This window comes from Anabrus simplex, chromosome 11 (assembly GCF_040414725.1).
Source record: "Anabrus simplex isolate iqAnaSimp1 chromosome 11, ASM4041472v1, whole genome shotgun sequence".
Taxonomy (NCBI): Eukaryota; Metazoa; Arthropoda; class Insecta; order Orthoptera; family Tettigoniidae; genus Anabrus; species Anabrus simplex.
The window spans coordinates 49,009,348-49,032,329 of NC_090275.1; the positions used below are offsets into that span (position 1 = coordinate 49,009,348).

The 22,982-nt window shown below is 40.8% G+C and overlaps 1 protein-coding gene across 1 annotated transcript in view; it reads left to right on the forward strand.

The window, feature by feature from the left end:
* Positions 1 to 22,982, forward strand: part of LOC136883061 (sensory neuron membrane protein 1-like) — a gene marked incomplete at its 5' end in the record, with an annotated part of 45,534 nt that overhangs the window by 10,250 nt on the left and 12,302 nt on the right. Inside the window, 5 exon segments of the mRNA XM_067155209.2 lie at positions 9,542 to 9,796; positions 10,621 to 10,835; positions 12,548 to 12,714; positions 13,773 to 13,891; positions 21,153 to 21,278. Of these exon segments, the coding sequence (XP_067011310.2) occupies positions 9,542 to 9,796; positions 10,621 to 10,835; positions 12,548 to 12,714; positions 13,773 to 13,891; positions 21,153 to 21,278 (882 nt within the window).

A 22,982-nucleotide genomic window follows, 5' to 3' on the forward strand; every position in this document is an offset into this window, starting at 1 on the left:
CCGGGAATCGAACCCGGGATCCTTTGAACCGAATGCCTCAACGCTCGTCATTCAGCCAAGGTGTCGGATTATCAGTGAAAAAAATACTGAGGGAGGTAAAACACCCCTAAGGGGTAAAACTAATCGAAAACGACCAACACTGGTGTCGAATCTATAGTTTTCGGAATCGCACCGACACAGATAGGTCTTATGGCGACGATGGGATAGGAAAGGCCTAGGAGTTGGAAGGAAGCGGCCGTGGCCTTATTTAAGGTACAGCCCCAGCATTTGCCTGGTGTGAAAATGGGAAACCACGGAAAACCATCTTCAGGGCTGCCGATAGTGGGATACGAACCTACTATCTCCCGGATGCAAGCTCACAGCCGCGCGCCTCTACGCGCACGGCCAACTCGCCCGGTGTTTTCGGAATCGTTGAGATGAATAGTGACACTCCGGATGCCGTTTGTGAGTGTATAAAATATCAATCAACGGTACAGTAAAGAAATCTACAAAATTCATTTCAGACAGACAATCAATCAACAAGCACTGATCTGCATTTAGGGCAGTCGCCTAGGTGGCAGATTCCCTATATGTTGTTTACCTAGTATTATCTTAAATAATTGCAAAGAACTTGGAACTTTATTGAACATCTCCCTTCGTAAGTTATTCCAATCCCTAACTCCCCTTCCTAGACACTAATATTTGTCTCAATTTGTCTTCTTGAATTCCAACTTTATCTTCATATTGTGATCTTTCCTACTTTTAAAGACGCCACTCAAACTTTTTTGTTTGCTAATGTCATTCCACGCCATCTCTCCACTAATAGCTCGGAATATACTACTTAGTCGAGCAGCTCTTCTCCTTTCTCCCAAGTCTTCCCAGTCCAAACTTCGCAACATTATCGTAACGTTACTATTTTGTCGGAAATCACCCAGAACAAATCAAGCTGCTTTTCTTTGGATTTTTTCCAGTTCTCGAATCAAGTAATCCTGGTGAGGGTTCCATACATTGGAACGATGCTCTAGTTGGGGTCTTACCAGAGACTTACCTGCCCTCTCCGTTACATTCTTACTACAACCACTAAATGCCCTCATATCCAAGTGCAGAGATCTGGAACCTTTATTTAAATCCCATTTATGCGATTACCCCAGACGGGCATTACAAATCCTAAAATTAAACGTTCGAAAAAGTACCTGAGGAGAGCTGGGTACCACTATTCTCCGGACCACCTTTTGAACAGACTAAAGCGGAAGTGAGTGTATAGACCAGGGGATGGCGCGGGCGACAGGGGCAGCGGCTACGGTGTTGTCACACGGGTGCTGAGGGAGCAAGAGGGGTGTGCTACTCAGAGCGAGTTTTGGCAATGGTGCAGTCAATGCGGAGCTGCCATACTTACTCACTCAGTGGATGTCCTGAACACGTGGGTGCAGTTTCAATCATAGTCTGTTTAAAACAGCAGTGAGAAAATTTTATCAGTGTGCTTCGCTTTTACAAAAACAGTGTATGTGCGTATTGTGTGCTAATTCACAATTCTTGTAGTCTCTTGTACGTTTGTAGGTTTCTTCTTACTCGTTATTGGATATTATTGTGGAATGGATCCGAACAAAAATTCACCAGACTGTTATCAGCTGAAGAAGAAACGCAAGATTTTTACTTCCGGCGAGAGAAATATGATTCTGTCTGTTTATAAGCATTTCCGAGCGAATAGTATTGACGGCGGGATTAGTTTACCTCGTGTGCTGACCCCGGTTCTGATTCCGACTTGGGTGTGCAGCCACTCGATAGTGACACAGATTAATTACTGCGGCACAAGATAAGCTGACGCTGAAACCTCCTGCATGATAATAATAATAATAATAATAATAATAATAATAATAATAATAATAATAATAATAATAATAATATGTAATAATATTTTTATAAAATATATTTGTAATAACTAATTAATTGAAATTGTACTGGACAAAGCGGAGGTGGGACAGGTTTTCGCCTGGATCCCCAACTTCATCTGTCAGTTTCAAGTTAATTCCAGTACGAGTAGGCCCATACATAATCCTCACTTCTCTCGCTTTTTCATAAATGGCCCGTGAGTAGCAGCTCATTTCAATCAGAAATCAGGCCATATATTTAGATAATAATAGTTAATAATAAATAATAAAATATTATGTATATACTGTATATTGATAATAATAATAATAATAATAATAATAATAATAATAATAAGTAATAATTTGATGAATGTAATGCTTACTGTTTATGTCAAAAGAATTCGTACGCAATGCTTTAAGCGTGAAATTGTAGTTAGTACATTAAAATTGTGAAAGCCTCCGTGGCTCAGGTGGCTGGGTTCCGTGGTTCAAATCCCGGTCACTCCATGTGAGATTTGTGCTGGACAAAACGGAGGCGGGACAGGTTTTTCTCCGGGTACTCCGGTTTTCCCTGTCATCTTTCATTCCAGCATCACTCTCCAGTATCATTTAATTTCATCTGCCAGTCATCAATCATTGCCCCAGGGGAGTGAAACAGGCTTCGGCAGCCGGCTCAATTCCTGTCCTCGCCGCAAGATGGGGCTTCATTTATTCCATCCCTGACTTGGTCATTGACTGGAAAACAGATTGTAGGTTTTCACATTTAAAATGTAATTCAGCAAATTAATTGTTTAAAGATGTAAGCCGTTAAAAAACTGTATGAGATTCTAACACGCATACGTAAATGTATTGATTATTTTAAATTCATTCGAGGTTCAATCCGTCAGCTGTGCTGCATTATAGTGGTGGAGTACAACTTTGAATCGCGCGCCGGCTCATTTGGCAACCACGGCGAGTGTGACGAGGCAATGACGTCACTTCCGCTTTAGTCTGCTCAAAAGGTGGTCCGGAGAACAGTAGGTTTGTGATAGCACAGTATTTCAAGTCTTGACAATATACCGCATGCGGAAACACAAACGATTCTGGAATGTTATTTAACTGCATTGGTATAGCAGCGTTCAGAATGTGTACCATCATGTGCAACTTCAAACCTGTTCGTCATTCCTCACCATCGAACTGGCGCATATCTTCTGCATCTGTGTACCCTCCAGGGTCGGTTTTTCCCTCGGACTCAGCGAGGGATCCCGCCTCTACCGCCTCAAGAGCAGTGACCTGGAGCTTCAGACTCTGGGTCGGGGGATACAATTGGGGAGGATGACCAGTACCTCGCCCAGGCGGACTCACTTGCTATGCTGAACAGGGGCCTTGTGAGGCGATGGGAAGTTTGGAAGGGATGGATAAGGAAGACGGAAGGAAGCGGCCGTGGCCTTAATTTAGGTACCATCCCGGCATTAGCCTGGAGGTGAAGTGGAAAACCACGGAAAACCACTTCCAGGATGGCTGAGGAGGGAATCGAACCTCCCTCTACTCAGTTGACCTCCCAAGACTGTGTGGACCCCGTTCCAGCCCTCGGACCACTTTTCAAATTTCGTGGCAGAGCCGGAAATCGAACCCGGGTCTCCGTGGGTGGCAGCTAATTACACTAACCACTATACCACAGAAGCAGATACTGCCGCATATAACAGCTCATCTTTGTGTTTGCCGCGCGAGAATGAAATCGTTTAACGGATGACGTCAGAGGAATACCAAGCACAGTGTCATTTAAAAGAGGGTTAAGAGACACAGCAGGATGGGAGTGAACTATGATTCTGTTCTTTCATTGATCGTGCTATTACAGTATCATTATTAGCTATTATTCTTTCTTTCTTTCTTTCTTTCTTTCTTTCTCTCGGACTCAGCGAGGGATCCCACCTCTACCACCTGAAGGGCAGTGTCCTGGAGCGTGAGACTTTGGGTCAGAGGATTAAACTGGGAAGGAGGACCAGTACCTCGCCCAGGTGACCTCACTTGGTATGGTGAACAGGGGCCTTGTGGGGGGAGGGGGAATTGGGAAGTTTGGACGGGATAGACAAGGAAGACGGAAGGAAGCGGCCGTGGCCTTAAGTTAGGTACCATCCCGGCATTTGCCTGGAGGTGAAGTGGAAAACCACGGAAAATCACTTCCAGGATGGCTGAGGAGGGAATCGAACCTCCCTCTACTCAGTTGACCTCCCAAGACTGAGTGGACCCCGTTCCAGCCCTCGTACCACTTTTTAAATTTCGTGGAAGAGCCAGGAATCGAACCCGGGCCTTCGGAGGTGGCAGCTAATCACGCTAACCACTACACCACAGAGGCGGTGTTATTATTATTATTATTATTATTATTATTATTATTATTATTATTATTATTATTATTACCGTGTTTTGGTGGATCGCAGAGAGGTGAAAGAAGGTGCTGGGTTTGAATAGGTCTAAGTACGATATTAAAATTTGAATTAGAACTTTAAATTAGGGTTATATTTTTTTCAAAAGAAAAGCAAACTTAACAAATTTTCAATAGGTGAAATAACAATGAAATCTTAGGTACCATCCCAAATCAGTTACAAGGGTGGAATACCCCAGAATAGAGAATTTAACAATTTTGGGCTTCGAGCCCTCAGTTGGCACGTTTACAATTTCAGAAGAGGAATTGCTTAGACAAAGATAGAAATCTCACAAATTCAAGAGCACTTGCTCCAAAAGTTACAATATTTAGCCTTCCAGAGGCACCCCTCACTATAACAAAAACTTCTAAAAGAGCTTACATGCTCTCAATTTCTTACAGCCTACTCAAGGCAACATTGCACAAAATTTTAAGATGTCTGGCCTCTCTGGGCGCAATTTACAGTTGACAAAAGTTAGAATACAAGGGTATCTAGTACCCAACCTACTGGGCCTTCGTAGAAAAAAATTACAGGTTAAATTACTGGCCCGAACACAAAATGAATGGGTGCGTATACTTGCACTCCTAAATGAAGAATAAAATCTTAACGGGGCTCTAGGCCCAGTAATATAAGGGCTAATCCCAAGCTACTGAGGTGACTCGAATGAAAGTTACTTTAAGACATTACAGAAAAGAAGAAAAACAGTTACAAAATCGTAGTCACCTCGAACCAATTTGAAGGGGAATTCGAGAGGGTAACGCACTCTCTATCCCCGAATTACAGTTAAAGATTGTATGAAACTTTTACATTATCCGAACGAAAATTTACATTTTAGAAAAGGTTAGTTACATAGTTAGAAATTCGGACCTTCACCTCGGATAAATTTGCGGAGACAGCAAGAAAATTAGAATTTACGTGGCCATTACCTGGCTGTTGTTCTGTCTGGCGAAGAATGAGGCGCCCCGCCTCCTGCCTTAACACACACACTCAGAAAGACGACGATCAATGGACAAGATAGCCAGAAAAGTCTCAGCTAATATACCCGGAGGGAAGGTTCGAGAGGATTCTGGACTAATCCGGATACACCCTCTCAATTTTTATTGGACAATTCAAAAGGCGACAAGAAACCTGTGATAGGCTGAAAAATAATTACAGAAAAGTCTAATTGGCCAGATTTAAACCTGACGGAAAGAAAAAGAAATGTTGCCAACCCGAAAATAAATGAACATTGATTCAGTTAGGAAAACCTAGAAACAAAATACTTCTTTAAATTATAAGTTCAATCACCTTGCACCAGAGTGCATGACCAGAGTTTTTGAAATGACATCTATGGAGGAAAGTTTAAACTTCTTGAAGTAAACAAACACAAGGTAAATAAATCCAGTCAGTTTAGGCAACATCACAATAACACAATTACTTAATACTTCAGTAGTGACATCTCCTGATTAAAGTTCCAACTTCATGTAGTAGGAGTTTCACGTTTGGTTAGATAGATAGAGTTCTTTAAGGTGCATCTTTTGAATGTGCGGAGTTGAGGTGTACCTCCCGGTACAATTATTATTATTAGGATTAGTATTATTATTATTATTGCTGTTGCGTGTATGCCTCATTGGGGTGGAATTTTATTTCATTGATAATATATTTTGATTGTGTTTCAGTGTGCTTTATCTAGTATTAATTACGGTAGTATTAATTATGACTCTAATGTATACTAATTGGTTTAGTGTAAGAGAAGGCCCAATGGCCGTATCGACGCCAATAAAGACATTTATCTATCTATCTGTTGTTCATAATGTTTCTTTAGAGTTTGCTTTACCTCGCACCGACACGCAACGATGGGATAGGAATGGGGTATGCGTGGAAAGGAATTGAGCGTGGCCTTAAATTAAGGTATACCCCAGCATTTGCCTGGTGTTAAAATGGGAAACCACGGAAACCCATCTTCAAGGCTGCCGACAGTGGGGTTCGAACCCACTATCTCCCGAATGCAAGCTGATACCTATGTGACGCAAACCTCGCAGTTACTTGCTCAGTTTGATGTTTCTGAAGATTGCTGAACATGTCATAATAAACAAAAGTTGCTGTAAAAACACAGAAAATGACGGTATCCTCTCGCGTAATGTTCATTTTGTAATATGTACTGTATACAATAGCAGACCTCTGAGACGTATTCGGATGATTGTCTTCCTGTTCCCAAGCTAGCGCGTTCAACCCTGACTGACGTGGTAGACATCTGAGGGTTTTTAAATGGGACAACTCAAGGTCGTTAGCTTCTAGCACGTTAAAGAACTCCTATAGGACGAAATTTCGCTACCCCGGCATCTCTTAAAATCTGCAGCCGTACGGTTAGGGTTCTGCAGCTGTGAGCTTACATGAATCCCACTGTCGGCAGCCCTGAACTTGGTTTTCCGTGGTTTCCCCATTTTCACACCAGACAATTCTGGGGCTGTATCTTAATTAAGGCCATGGCCGCTACCTTACCAATCCTAGCCCTTTCCCATCCGAAAACTTTCGATGCGTTAGCGCGAGTTAAACAAGTAGCAAAAATAATCTACAGTAATTGAAGGGATATTATTATTTGTATTTGTTGTAGCTAGCTATGGACTACAATACACATCGAGTTCTTGCCTCTCCCCTTCCTCTTTCGCCAATGTTCCTTTATTCTCTTGCTTGGCCTACCTCGTTCCTCTCATAAGAAAATCCTTAATCTCTGTGATTTTTCATAAGATAGGTTACATCCTTTACTCCTGCAATTTTCTTTCTCATTACATTTCTACCTCCGCCTCTGTGGTGTAGTAGTTAGTGTGATTATCTGCAACCCCCGGAGGCCCGGGTTCGAATCTCGGCTCTATCACAAAATTTGAGAAGTGGTACAAAGACTAGAATGGGGTCCACTTAGCCTCTGGAGGTCAGCTGAGTACAGAAGGTTCGATTCCCACCTCAGCCATCCTCAAAATGATTTTCCATGGTTTCTCACTTCGTCTCCTGGCAAATGCTGTAATGGTACCTAATGAAGGCCACGGCCGCTTCCTTATTATCTTCGCATCCCCAACAAGGCCCCTGTTCAGCATAGTAGGTGAGGCCACCTAGGCAAGTTACTGGTCCTCCTCCCCAGTTATATCGCCGACCAAATGTCTCCCACTGCAAGACATTGCCCTTGAGGCGGTAGAGGTGGGGTCCCTCGCTGAGTCAGGGGGAAAACCAACACTGGATGGTAAACAAAGAAAGAAAGGAAGAAAGAAAAAATACATTTCTATTTTCTACATCTTTTTTTTTTTTTTTTTTCTTGACCTCGCATATTTGTAAGTCATCATGGATTTCCTTCATGCTTGGCTTTTCATGTTTTCTTGGAATGTGGATCCATTCTTTTAATGTTGTATCCCTACTGTAGCTAAGATTTCAGACCTTTCGTACAGCTCTTTGTTTAGTCTGAGGAGGAATGTGAACTCGTCTACTGAAACACACAGCAGTGAGTGCAGAAAGGGCATCTGGCCATAAAACTGAACCAAATATACCAAATTGCTGAGCCAAGAAATAAGAACTGCCAAGAAGAATAAATATAAAATGAGAATTTGATGAGGATTTTTTTTTTTTTCTTTTTTTAGGTAAGAGTATTAAGCCAACTTCTCAGTAGGGAAGGTACTGAATCTTTGTACAGCATGCTTCACTTTTTGCTTCACTCTTAAGCCAACTGCACATGAAGCTGATGTTCTTTGTTAGTAAAAAATACAACACCAGTTAACTTTTTGTTTCACTCTTAAGCCAACTGCACATGAAGCTGATGTTCTTTGTTAGTAAAAAATACAACACCAGTTAACTTTCCTGAAAATCTCAAGGCTGACAGTTATCCATCAAGTCCAAAAGACTAAATTTATGGATAAGAATTCAGAATGAATACATTCCTAAACAGATGATGAGGACTAGGCTAGGGACATGATCATTATTATTAAATACTATTATTAATATTAATAAAAATGAGTGGAGAAATTTAAGTATCTCATCAAGTGGATTGAAGCCAGCTTGCCAGAGAAGGCAGTCCACTCTACGAGAGTTAACAGGCTGGCCTATCAACTGACTCAAAACACCTCCAACAAATGATGCCAGTCACACAGTCTAAAGCTGAAACACTGCACTACAGTCATCTCTTCAGAAGCCCTGTTCACCATGGAGTGTCTGTCACTAAACAGAAAAGGCTGAGCTGAAAAACTGGAAGTCAGAGAGAGAAGAATTCTCAGAAATATCCCAGACCCAGTACTGGAAGATCAGAAAAACCAGAGACATCACAACTCAGAATTCAGAGCTTTACTCCCAGGCTGTACCAGGTAAAGGAGGTTAGCCTTATGCTCATGTGGCAAGATTATCTCCCAATAGACTGACCAACTGCCTGTTCACCTTCTGGTGAAAGAAAAGAATCTATACCACCTGGAAGATGGTTTACTTGTACAGACATCGTACACGGCAAATAAATGAAAATCCACAGTCTGTTTCCAGTTTCAACCAGGCCAGGAATGGAATTAGTGAAGCCCCCATTTAGGGGCAAAAATAGGAACTGTACCGGCTGCCAAAGCCTGTTGCACTCGTTTGGGGCAATGGTTAATGACTGACAGATGAAGTGATATTGGAGAGTGTTGCTGGAGTGAAAAATGACTGGGAAAATTGGAGTACCTGGAGCAAAACCTGTTCTGCCCCTGCTTTGTACAGCACAAATCTCACAGGAAGTGACCAGGATTTGAACCACGGAACCCACTGGTGAGAGGCTGGCATACTGCCACTTGAACCACAGAGGTTCATGGCAAATAATCAGACTATTTTTCTTCTAGCTGGCCCCGTGGTGTAGGAGTAGAATACCTGCCTCTTACCCGGAGGCCTTGGGTTTGATTTACCTCGATCTGAGGGCTGGCTCAAGGTCCACTCAGCCTACGTGATTAGAATTGAGAAGGTTTCCGACAGTGAGATAGTGGCCTCAGTCTAGAAAGTCAAGAATAACGGCCGAGAGGATTCGTCGTGCTGAACACATGACACCTCATAATCTGCAGGCCTTTGTGCTGGGCAGCGGTCGCTTGGTGGGCCAAGGCCCTTCAGGGCAGTACTGCCATGGGTTTTTTTTAATTTTTTTTCTAAGCTCCAGTGTCTCCCACCCAAATTACTCTATCATTTTTGCCACACTGCAGTAGGAGATGAGATAGAAAAGGATGAACTAAATGTGTTTAATTACAAAAATGTTTGAATGAAATAAGTGTTTAGATGTCAAAGTTTGTCTTGACAGTAAACCTACTATTTTTCTCTTTGCAGGGTATGGTGAACATGATAGAACGTGACAAGCCTGGGATGCTGGGTCTAATCAACAAGGCTCTGCCTCACATTTATGGGAATCCTGAAACACTCTTCATGACTCAACCTGCCAAGAACATCTTATTCGAGGGAGTGGTCATTAACTGTACGGTGAAAGACTTCTCAGCCAAGGCAGTTTGTGCTGCAATGAAGAAAGAAGGCAAAGACTTTGAGAAAGTCAGCGATACTGTCTTCAAATTCTCTGTATTTGGTCATGTAGGTAACTTTAATTTTTTTAAATCTTTATTAATTAAAAAAAGGATGATTATTATTTTATGTGACTGTTGAAAACATGATCATAGCTACAGGACTTTCAGATTTATATGGAAACCAACCATATCCTAAAACCCCATTATAGTGCAGCCCTGATGGGCCTTGGCTTCCAAGTACATACTGCTCAGTCTGAAAGCCTGCAGATTATGAGGTGATGCATGGTCAGTGGGATGAACCCTCTCAGTCGTTATTCTTGACTTTCAGATTGTGGGTCCAATAATAATAATAAATGTTATGGAGATTTTAGTGGCTGACAGAGGGAAAGAAATGTGTGGGTTGAACAGGTAGACACAAACACAAGGACAAGAAAATTGACTGAACTTTGGAAAGGGTTTATATTTTCTTTCTATTATCAGTAGATATGAATTTAACATAGTCAATAACCCAAGATGTAGAGCGTAGGGCTCAGACTACCAAAAGGTTGAATGAAACACAGCACAAAATTATCCAGCTCTTAGGGTGGATGGGTGGGTCGGTCGGTTGGTTGGTTGGTTGGTATACCTCTCTTCACCAAACACTCAAATTCCAATTTATCACACTATTATCAACTGTAATGTAATACACTAGGACAGATCATTCATACAAGTATAGCATTTGAGACTCACTGACAATGAGGGGCTCCATGCCAAAACATCATAAGGGTTACCATTGCACAGCCACATGACCTGCTAACTTATCAGCTGATTCGTACAGTACACTAAATAATAATTCCTATTCAAACTTCCTACAGAGCAATGTTATATAAACTTGTTTATTCCTCTGTGCAGAAAAATGGCACCTTAGATCCAAACAGGCTGACGGTAAAGCGAGGAATCCAGAATGTGGCTGACCTTGGCAGAGTGGTGGCCTACAAGGGACTAACAAAACAGAAGGTTTGGAGAGGAGATCCTTGCAATGACTATCAAGGGACAGACTCCACTATCTTTCCTCCATTTCTAAAGCCGGAGGATGGTATAGTAGCCTTCGCGCCAGATCTCTGCAGGTAATGGAGTAATCTATAAGTTCTATGAATTTTATTTTACTAACACTATGTTTATTGCTTTTCATGCTCTGCTCTATTCATCAATCAGTAACTGCCACATTTTATTGGTAGAAGTGTGTCTGTCTCATAATCCCAAGTTATCTGATTTTATACCAGCAGAGGTAATCAATTTTTGAAGGGTGGTCAGAAAACTTGGCACTCCATGTCTTTGCTGTTGTGCCATCACCACCATCTTAGTCTCACTGATCTTGAAGTTGAACTCCTGAAACTTCGCCTATCACATGTTGAGTCTTGCCTGTATTTCTTCTTCAGTTTCTCCCCAAATCAAAATGTCATCGGTGAAGATAAATGCGTAGAGATCACTCGCTCTTTATTATATCATCCATAGTTGTACAGTGCTATGGACAAAACATGCCTGATTGGACTCTACTGCTGGTCATAAACCATGATGAGTGCCCTCTCCAATGAAACAGCTGGTACAGTCCTTGTACAACATCTGTACTTCCCTTTAGTCCTTCGGGCACCTTCCTCCTTTGCAAAGACTGCCAGATATTCCCTCTTGCAACACTGCCATATGCTTTCTCAATATTCAGGAACACCATGAACATATTCTTGCCTTTCATCCACTGCTTTGCCATCAGCATTCTGGCACTGAAGATAAAATCTATAGTTGACCAGTTATCTGGAGAACTGTGTTTTTATGATGATCTGGAGCCTCTGCTTTATGATCTTCTCAGGAATTTTCTTGCCTATCTTTTTTCTTCAGCACTGCATGATGCACTCTGTATAGCCATTGCAGACCCTGTACTCCTGATGCTTTGAACATGTTGGCATCCAATGAATCTACTCCTGCTGGTTTTCTTTCAAGCATCATTGTTAATGTTGTTTATGACTAAGTGACAGAAGGCTTCCACATTTGGCTCTATGTTTCTCTTTTCCTCTGATCCACATAGTAGGTGGTTGAACTGATTCTCCAAGATATCTCTGATGTTGCTTTCTTTTCTAACTATATTCCTGCTTTTGTTTTCAAGTGTCTTGATAGTCTACATTGATTTCCTTTCAGTTTTGACCTTGCTGTATACAAACTTCATATTCCCTCTGCAATATTCTTCTAGTTCCTATGTGAAAATCTCCCAATTTTTTGTCTTTTCTCCTTGAACTATAGTTGTGACCTTCAGCTTCTTATTTTGGTACACCTGTTCAAGGTCTTTGCTCTTTGCTTCATCCCTTATGACTTCTGATTTTCCTTTTGCCCTTTCCTTCAGTGATGAATTCCTTTGCCTTAAGGCTCCTCTTACTCTGTCATTCCACTATAACATTTCCTTCTCCCTCACTTTCACGCTTGTCTTCCCACAGACTTCAATTGCTTCCTTTTACCAATATGTTTTTTCAGTCTGATCCATTCTTCATCCCTGGTCTTCTCTTGGCAAACGACCTCTTAACCAGTGCTGTTAGTGGGCTCTTGTGTCTGTTTTCTGAAGTTGATTTTTGATTTTTGGCATCTTCCTGGTCAATATTTTTTTAAACATGAAAGTCTTTCAAATCTGCTACTAATAACCAATGGTATTACTAGCTATTACCTTGACATCTGTCACAGACCAACATCTTCTTTATCTGTGAGGACATAATTTCTTACTGTATTAGAAGCATTAACAATTATACTGCTGCTAATCATCATCTGGAAATTAAACCTGTGTTATGTATTTTGCTAGATCAGTAGCTGCAAAGTATGAAGGACCAACCAAATACATGGGACTACCTGGTAATCGATACACTGCTGACCTTGGAGATCAGTCAACTATACCTGAAGAGAAGTGCTTTTGCATTGCAGATGACAAATGTCTGAAGAAAGGTGCACTAGACCTTACTCCATGTCAAGGTAAGTTGTCAGATTGTTGGAATAGAACCTAGTTGATGAATCTTATCTCTATGGAAGCACCTAAAGAGTTGGCCATGCGGTTAGGGTCGCATAGCTGTGAGCTTGCATTCAGGAGATAGTGGGTTCAAACCCCAATGTCAGCAGCACTGAAGATAGTTTTCCATGGTTTCCTATTTTCATACCAGGCAAGGCACCAGCTGTATCTTCAGTAAGGCCACACCCACTTCCTTCCCACTCTTAGCCCTTTCTTATACCATTGTCACCGTAAGACGTACATGTGTCGGTCCAATGTAAAGCAAATTGTAAAAAAAAAAAAAAAATGTATAATACCCATCATAGATCAGACTAGCAGAATATACCCACCATTGAAGGAACCCTCTACAGTTAAGTCTGCAATTACTAGACCTACCAAGACCGAGCTCGATAGCTGCAGTCGCTTAAGTGCGGCCAGTATCCAGTATTCGGGAGATAGTAGGTTCGAATCCCACTGTCGGCAGTCCTGAAAATGGTTTTCCGTGGTTTTCCATCTTCACACCAGGCAAATGCTGGGGCTGTACCTTAATTAAGGCCACGGCCGCTCCCTTCCCACTCCTAACCCTTTCCTGTCCCATCGTCGCCATAAGACCTATCTGTGTCGGTGCGACGTAAAGCAACTAGCAAAAAAAAAAAAAAAAAAAAAAAAAGACCTACCAAGAACCAGCGAAACAGTCAGACAGCATTCAGCCAGCACATGGAAGGGAATGCATGCTTAAACATTAAAAGTGTATTCTCCTGGAGAACTATTAGAGTTACAAAGAAATTTTAGCCTGGAGGTTGAAACCCATTAGCTCCCAAATGCAAGCTGATGGTTATATCAATTTATATTTCTAGATTTTGAAAATACTTCTGATAGTGTTCATAGGAACTCAGTGTCAAATTCTATACATACAATTGCCATACCAAACAAGATCATGCCAATCAATCAATCAATCAATCAATCAATCAATCAATCAATCAATCAATCAATCAATTTAGACTCTTGACAAGTTTTTGAGCATGTTTAATCTTATGTATTTCAGGTTCTCCAATAATTGTGACACTTCCTCATTTTTACAAGACAGATGAGGATTACCAGGCAGGGGTTGGTGGACTTAACCCCACTCAGGAGAAACACCAGATCGTGATGGAGTTTGAGCCAGTGAGTGGTACTGGAGAAAATTTAAATTTAGTTACCCAGTATGTAGTGAGTGTTCTTTTCCCTCCAAGGTGTGTAGAACACAGGAGGTTATATCAAAAAATCATAATACCAGATGCGAATCACAATGACAAGTATTGGGAGGGGTTATGCAAGGTGAACGGAAGGAGAATAATGGATTTGGCCATGGAGAGTAGGAAATGTCGAAGAAGAACAAGGCAATGATGGTTATTCTCAGATTTTAATGACTTAAAGGTAAGAGGTGTGGAATTAGATGAGGCAACAGCGCTAGTTTCAAGTAGAAGATTGTGGGGAGGCTTACAGACTTGAATGTTTAAAGACATAACAATCTAACAGGTGTATGCGTAAGTTTTTGCCAGTCTTTTGTGCTAAAGAAAATACGTAATTTTCAAAGGAAATTAATCTTTTGTTTATTAAAAATATTGGCCATCAGCTTCTACACACTTTGCCAATCTTTCAGTTAAGTTATGAATACCATGCCAGAAAAACTGTTTGCCTTTTGCGGCAAACCATTCATCGAGCCATTTTCCAACTTCCTCGAAATTGCTGAAGTGCTGCTCTGTGAGCACATGCCCCATTGATGCTAAGAGGTGATAGTCAAATGGCGCCAGGTTGGGAGAGTACGGCGAGTGCAGAAGGATGTCCCATCCAAGGGATCTCAAGGTGTCTTTCACTGGTTTTGCACATTGTCGTGTAACCAAAGCAATTTGCCATGTCTTCCGGGCCATTCTGGTCATCTTTTGATCAATGCGTGATTTAAATTAATCATTTGTTGGTGAAAGCGTTGCGTTTGAGTTGGGTCATCATCCAGTAATGCCTGCAGTTGCTTATCTTGGCACTTTTGTGGTCTACCAGAGCGCACTGTCTTTCACATTGAAATCACCACATTTAAATTGTCAAAACCATGTCTCACCTGTTCTAATCAATGGAGCGTTTTTCACCATATATTTCTGCCAGCAAACAATGACTTTCCACAGCCTTTTTCTTTTGATAAAATAAGAAAAGCAATGCGTGCCGCAAATGTTCTTTTTCAGGCACAAATGTCGACATGATCATTGAACACAGGCGCTAGTGTTTGGTAGACTCAACTTGTGTGTGTTGGTAGGTTAATGTCAGACAAACAAACTGACATATGTGTCAAAATCATATACTGCGTATTGTTCGCTGGTGCCATCTCTTAGTGAAACTGGAAAAGACTTATGCATACACCTGGTATAATGAAGATGTATGATGTACATAAGTTCATCCATTATAATCTGGAATGTTTCATTCCCTATTTCCCTTCTTTGCGCATTTCCATTGTTTGTTTTTGGACTCTTTCCTCTTTAATCAATTTAATACATTTCATCATCTGCTTACTGTTTGTCCTGCTTTGGTGCAGGGTCTGCTATTTGGCATATCAATCTGTATTTGGTTCTGTCAAGTGCAATATCAGAGTCCAGATGAGTGTAGCGCATATCATTATGTATCTAACCAGGCCATCATTTCTTGGGCCAACCAGGAGGTGAATTTCCAGATGGGGTCATAGAAGTACTATCTTCAGGAAGTATGTTCCTGAACAGCTAAAATCATGGCCATTCCACTGGAGGTGGGCTTTATACATTTTATCCACAATCAGAGTAATACACACCATTTTTCTCATAGTTATCTTCATGAAATGGTCCAGCCAGGTCAGGCCAAGAGACCAGCAAAGCATGCACATCTCCATGGCATGCAGCATTTGTTCTTGTTTGACTATCGCTATACAGCATTCAGGCCATACAGAGCAACAGGCTGGACAACAGTCTTGCATACTTTGGACTTAATGTGCGTCAACATCCAAAAATTGCAGAGAACTCCAATAGTTCACTGACACTTCATCCAGGCTGCTTTCTAGAAGAAAGTCGCCCATCACTGCTAACTAAAGAACCAAGATATTGGAATCGTTTTATTTTATTGAGATCCTTACTGTCTATCTGAATGGTTCTATTCAACTGTGATCCACACTCTATATACTCTGATCTCATAATTTTTAGTTTGTATGGGATATTTTCAAAGGCCTTCTCAAGGTGTAGGAAGATGATGTGGATTGGTTTGTTTTGTTTTTTATACCTTAGCCATAAGCAGTTGAGCTGTATGAATACATCAATTAATTGTTCTGTATCCCTTCAAAGAAAACATACTAGTTTGGAGTGATGTTCCATAGGTGTTCTTTGTTGACCAATTCTGCGGTAATGCTTCCACAGTGACAAACTGGTTGATCATGTCCCCAAAAAGCTCAGCGCCCTGTTGTTCAAACATTCTCTGGCTTCAGCCAATATATCATCAGAACCATTGGCCTTGCCATTCTTTATTTTCTGAATGGCCTCCTGTTCTTCCAAAGCAATGTGCTCCCCCCCTCCAAAAGGTTTCCTGAAACTAGAGCGAGGATCAGCCATTGTTTTACGTACAGTACAAGCAAATTAAGAACTTAGGCTGAAATTTTAAATTAACATAGCAAAAAAGAATCTACTAGCAAGACACAGTGGGGCCATACATACCGGTAATTCTTGAAGTCTGTACTGCTTGAAGGAGTATGAATGAAAGGAAAGCATTTAGGGTTGTGATGCGTGAGGATATTTCCCTGTAGAGGCCTCAGTATTGGGAATATAACCATGTGTTGGTAAATGTCAAGAGATGAGGAGAAGGGCAATTAGCAAGGAATTACTCTGTAGGGGGCCAGAACGTGATCACCGGGATAACAGGGGCCAGAAACAGTTGCAAGCTTCCATCATCTTGTCAGATTTTGTACATTGGTTTCTGGAAATAACAATATCCAAGAGACCCTGGCACAGCATGGTCACAATTATCGGGTTGTACCGTGGTTGAGAGATGTGCTGAATTTAAGATGCATTGTTGGGAAGACTGTGACAGGATTGTGAGCTGCATGTTAATTCCTCCTTTTGTGCCATATTAGTGACTTTTTTGAAGATGCACCAATTTGTTTTAAATAAGCCAAAACTATGTACACCCTCGGTAAGTTACGAAAAAGTTTTTTTATTCTATCAGCAGCAATAGCATGTAGTTGCAAGACATGATCATGGATGTATGCATAAGTTCTATAGGTAGCCCTCTCTGTTTTGTCAAATACCCGGGGACTAATTGAAACCTCAAATGGCACCATCAAAAGTTTGGGTAACTATTTTGTAATTGGCGGGCATGATAACTCGGTTTCAATGGTTCTATCTTCTCATCAAGATGACTGAGGCTTGAATCACAGTCCATGCGTGCAAACATTTTAAAATGGTAAGTCACGTTCTATTGATTTGATTCTGCTTAAAACCGTAGATCCCGTATTTTGAGAATACAACCATTCTTTGAGCTTACTTTGTACCTTAAATGGTGAGTGGATGCAGTGGCATAGGTACTCAGAAAATAATTTCAGTGCGTGGGGTATGTCCAGGCCAGTAGCGTGGATATGACGTTTCCTTGGAAAGGGGATATGAAAAGAAAGCCGGTCTTACAGAGTGCAGTGACGGATCTTTAATAGATATTGATGGTTTTGATTGTTACCATATAATTATATCCAACAATCAAAATCATAGAGTCTGCACACTTAACATAAACCGGCTGCATTGTTGATACTGTTCGTAAAATTAATATTGTTCTTCATTTGTGAAGAAGTAGAATAATTTAATTTGTCTTCTTATAAAAGGAACCACTTTGGTACTACGCCCCATCAAGGTGACAATCTTCCAGGTCATAGATATTTCAATTACGGAAGACTCAAGGCCAACTCTATTGTACCCACCCCACCCCATGCCTTTCTTAACTCTGTCAGTACCGGTAATCAAACGCAGGATGCCTTAAGTCAAATTTCAAAATAAGGAGACCTAAAAGTAAACAGCTGGCTCTGCGGCCCTTTTACACAGAGGTCCCAGATTCGATTCCACCTAGGTCAGCGATTTTTACCTGGATCTGAGGCTGGTTCGAGGTCCACTCAGTCTATGTGATTGTAATTGAGGAGCTAATTGATGGTGAGATAGTGGACCTGGTCTAGAAAGCCAAGAATAATGGCTGACAGGATTCGTCGTTCTGACTATACGACACGTAGTAATCTGCAGGCCTTTAGGCTGAACAGTGTGGTCACTTGATAGGCGATGGCCCTTCGGGGCTCTTGCAGCATGGAGTTCGGTGTGGAAAAGTAAACAGAGAAGGAAGCAACATCCCTGCAAGGCTCTGTAACTTCCAGTTAGTTCTTCCATCTGGTCTTATGCATTTAGGAAAGTTGGAAAAGGTACATCTTAATAAATGCTCCTCATAACACCTTTGTAAAAGTACTAACTGCATCTATTTATAACAATAAGTACAAACGCCTCCTTTTCATGTGGCTCAGTTGGTTGAGTCACTGTCCTTCTAAGTCCGACAGTTTGCAGGTTCAAATCCCAGCTTGGCTCCATGGCCCTTAAAAGGGTGTTGTAATGGCAACAGCTCCATGTTGTTGGTTTCTGGCATGTTAATATAAATTACACATACGTATATTAGCGTCACAAAACTGTAAATTTATATTACTATATTCTGTATCCCAGGCTTGCAAGGGAAACAAATAGGACAGGGTAAACCCTACCTAGTTCATGTTGTGACATACAATTTTCTTTACCAACTAACAATACCTATATCTATATCCATACCCCATATGATCTATATATTTGTTGTGTGTTTGTGTGTGTTTTTTGTGTATTTCTTTGCCACATTATTTGTATAAAATGTCACTTCTTTATAGTTTATCACATGACCATTATTACAATAAAATTACCATATTTTATTCTAAGCCAGAATATTGCATATTTTCTATACCATCTAGGCCTATACCCTTGCGTTCATTTCACTCAGATTCAGAATATATGAAATGCTGCAGTTATATTTGGAGGGGAATAACAGATGAAGACATGGCATATCCAGACGCTGGGGGGGTTGTCCAAGGAGTCCAGACACCTCACGAGTTTTAATGAATGTACTATTATTAATTTATATTAATGTATCACATTGTTGGCTTCCGGAATCTTCATGAATCCACCACTCTTACTTGAAGCCAAGGACACTCATTTCCTTATTAGATATTCTATACCACCTAAACTCTTGGAAGTTTGGGCACCTACAAAAATAAAATTCTGGATGAAGGCCTACCTTAATGGGCCCTCCCACCCAAACTGAAATCCTGGTACGCTACTGGCAGGACGAGTCTCGAAATGGACAGTATGCTATAGACTGGTGGATGCAGGAATTCCTCATTGTAGATCTTGGTGAAATGTCAGGTACAACAGTCCAAATTGTGCCCAGTTGAAGGAGTAGGTGTATTCAGTTTGATTCATCTTTGATATTCATGACATGGCCCTTGTCTTGAGCTAAGTGATGGCATGTTCTGGCCAATTGGTAGATACCTTTTCTTCTTCTGGTATATCTGGTAAATACTCATAGAGAACCTTTAGGTGTAATTAAGTTAATTGTGGGTATCTAGAATAGGATCACCACCAGCACTAACTGAAGAACCAAGATATTTGAACTAGTTTATTTAATCAAAATTCCTGCCACCTATCTGCCCATTTCTGTTCAACAGCAACAGCTTACTTGGCCTTGGACATCAGCAACTTGTAACACTAAAAGTTGTCTAGCCTGATATTCTGTCAAGTCTTGCCGGAGTATTCTTTCTCTTTGATTATAGCCTAAATCTTCTCATTCCACCAGCATGTTTATTTATCTATGTAAGGGTTTTGTCTTTCACCCTATAATGGATGAAACATGTAGCCAGTGAGATCTTCCCAGGTCATAAGATTCAACTGGCTCATGTTCGAGGAGGGCAGCCGCTAGACTAGATAAATAATTGATAGGGAATCTGCCACCTGGATGATAACCCCAAGTGCAGATTAGTGGTGTCTGGATTCATTGATTGATTGACTGATTGATCGATCTTGTATATTAACCCAGATTATCCTGATATCCTTCCAGAAAGATGAGTAACACTCAAAGGGAAATTTATTCATTATCTCAGAACATATTTCCCCAGTGTTGGCAGTAAGTTACAGTATTTGATATTTAAATGTAAAAAGTCTGTTTCAGCAACGTAACAGTCATTAGTCTGTTGTGTCTGCTGCATGGTAAATACAGCTATGAAATTTTGTTTTTTTAAATAATGCAGTATTATCTGGGATCATATTTTAGCCTTCATTAGTACTGTACTTCTCTATTCCATAGTAAATCACATTCTCCGAAATAGAAAATACTCGCTAGTTTTATGCTCCATCACCAGGTCAACATCCTTTTCCTTTTTTTTTTTTTTTTAATTTATTCTTTTTCCAGTTCATTTCAGTCTACTGTGGACCACGGGGCTTGTCTTAACTAGCTATGGTCTTCTGCTTTTTCTTTGCCCAGTACGTTTTAATTTTCTAGCTGTGTACCTGCTTCCTTCCATCCATCTACTTAGGTCTCATGGTCCATTTACTCTTTTTGCTTGTGAGGGACAGTGGGAGGACTCCCTGTAGGATGGCCTGTCGGTACTGAGATCGGTTCTCTATGGTCTCTAATGGGATCTGCAGTTCTTCTAGGTCTGATTTCACTGAAGTGATCGACTTGGTCTTGTCACTGTGAGGATTCTGTTTGTGAGTCTGCAGGTTTTCAGACAGGTCATGTGCCCATAGAAGGTCAGTCGCCTTTTCCTCATACACATAACTATGTATTCCTTATGTTCGTAGAGCTCGTTGTTACACCTGATCCTGTAGGGGCCATCCTCCTCTCTTATGGGTCCTAGTATCCTCCTCAAGATCTTCCTCTCTTTAAGTTCTAATTTATTTATTTTATAATAGTTCTTTTATCATTTGTTTATGATACAAACATTCTTGAGCTTATTGCCATTTTGTTTGACACCAAAATGTGACAGAAAATGTAACAAACTGTTTATTGAATAACTTTAAGAGCCTAATCTTAAGTGTATTACTTCATCTGATTTTCTACAAAACATTAAAATGTTATAATACTACAGGACAAAACGTGAAGAATTTTACTGTTCTATTCATCCAAAAAAGTTAACATCAGCATTTTCGAGTACCAAGTTGTCCCTCCATGAGCATGAAAGACACATTGATGACCTACTCCACACAAGCCTCACTGTCAAAAGCAACTTATAAATATTGCATTTTAAAATTTAATTCTCAATCTGTAGGGAGATATTCTCTAATGCTAGGTTTCCTTCCCAAGAAACAAGGAGTATAATTTAACTGCTTTCTTACAGACCACTGGCACACCTTATGGAGCTCGCAAGAGGCTACAGTTCAACATGTTCCTTCATCAAGTCGACAAGGTGGATCTCTTTGATAATGTTCCTACAGCACTTTTTCCACTCTTCTGGGTTGAAGAGGTAAGAAAACTATTTTATTTTAGTTTTTGAATATTTTTCTCCATAATACGAAAATGAAATCCACATGGGATAGCTAGCCTGCACCAAGAATATCCAGATAGATACAGCCTCATGAATATTTTATATATACCTGTATTTTTCAGCATTTGGCATTTTCACATGTTCCACTGTTTTGACTGTCAAATGCAGTTTTTGGTAAAACATTACGACTACCTTATCTTCTTGGATCACAGTCTGCAGGTCCTAAAAATATAGATATATACTGTATATATACAGTGGGTCCAGAAAAATGTAGACACTCTCTGATAGTCAATATTGATGTAACAAAAATTACATACCATCACAATTCTTGTACGAGTGGGAGGTTATTTTATGCATTCGAAGTGAGCCCCCATTACAGCCAAACAACATCGATGCTTTTAGCAATACGAGCTTTGATCTCAACGGTTCTGAAATCGATGCATAATCGGACGTCTGTTAAGGTAAAAGATTTAAAAGTAACTGCTTACCTACCTTACATACATAACACGAATGATTGTATTGCTAAAATCTTACATAGGTACCATGTACGAAATGTTTTTGGAACATCAATTAAGATTAGGCAACTCCTACGACCAACTAAGGATAGTTTGCCTAAATTGCAACAACCTGGTATCTACAGAGTTCTCTGTACTTGTGGCAAGGTTTATATTGGGCAAACTTCGAGAATGGTATGTACTCACATCAAAGAACATACCAGGTGTATCAGACTCAACCAACCTGATAAATCAGCTGTTGCTGATCATGCCTTAACACCTGGTCATGATGTCTTGTTCCAAGAAATGGATGTTCTTGCCCGTATAAAGCAATATTGCCCAAGAATTATCAGGGAGGCAGTTGAAATACGTAAACACCCAGATAATTTCAAGCGCGATACAGGCTACAATCTCAGTGAATCATGGTTGCCTATTAACAGAACCATTAGAGAATGATGCTTTTCTGTTGCCATTCGTTGTCTCTAGCATGGAGCTAAAATGGCATACCTTTTACATCTTAGGGCACCGTTTTAAGTTCCTTGTTGCTTTCTTCTAGCAACCTTTAATGCAGGACCTCTTAGGGTGCATGCGCTTGGTGCATGCACTGTGCACGGTGCAAAAGACGACTTTGCTTGGTTGACCAGAGTGCGGAACCCCACTCCTCGATTTGGAGCAATAGCGCTGTCTCTCTCTTTCCCCATGCCTGTATCGCTCGCTCTGCCTGTCTCCCTCTCCCTCACTTGCCGAGTAGCCCAGAAACGAAGCGTTGGTCCGAGCTGAGGTGAGAGGGGCCGATGCACTGTGCACAGGAACTCTGCGCCCTCTGTCTGCACGCATTAGATTTTGGGCATTTGAGAGGCCCTGCTTTAATGTGTCGTTTTATTTCTTTGTGGTCTCCTGATGAAGAAAGGCAAGGTTTCTTTTGAAACGCGTAGAGAGTGTTTGTAATTAATTACATGGCATAAGCCCAAAATATACTTCATGAATTAAATTTCACCTTTAGAAAATATGAAATTTGCTCAGGTATTATAGTACTTTGTGCTCTTGGCAAAGCCTCTGATTGCCTTTCCCATTCAGTTTTAATTTCAAAATTGAATTACTGTGGTGTTAAAGGATGAGCAGCTTAACATTCCAGTTTCCTATGCGAACACTGTAATTGAAAGCAAGTGCTGGAAGTGGAAGGAGTTTG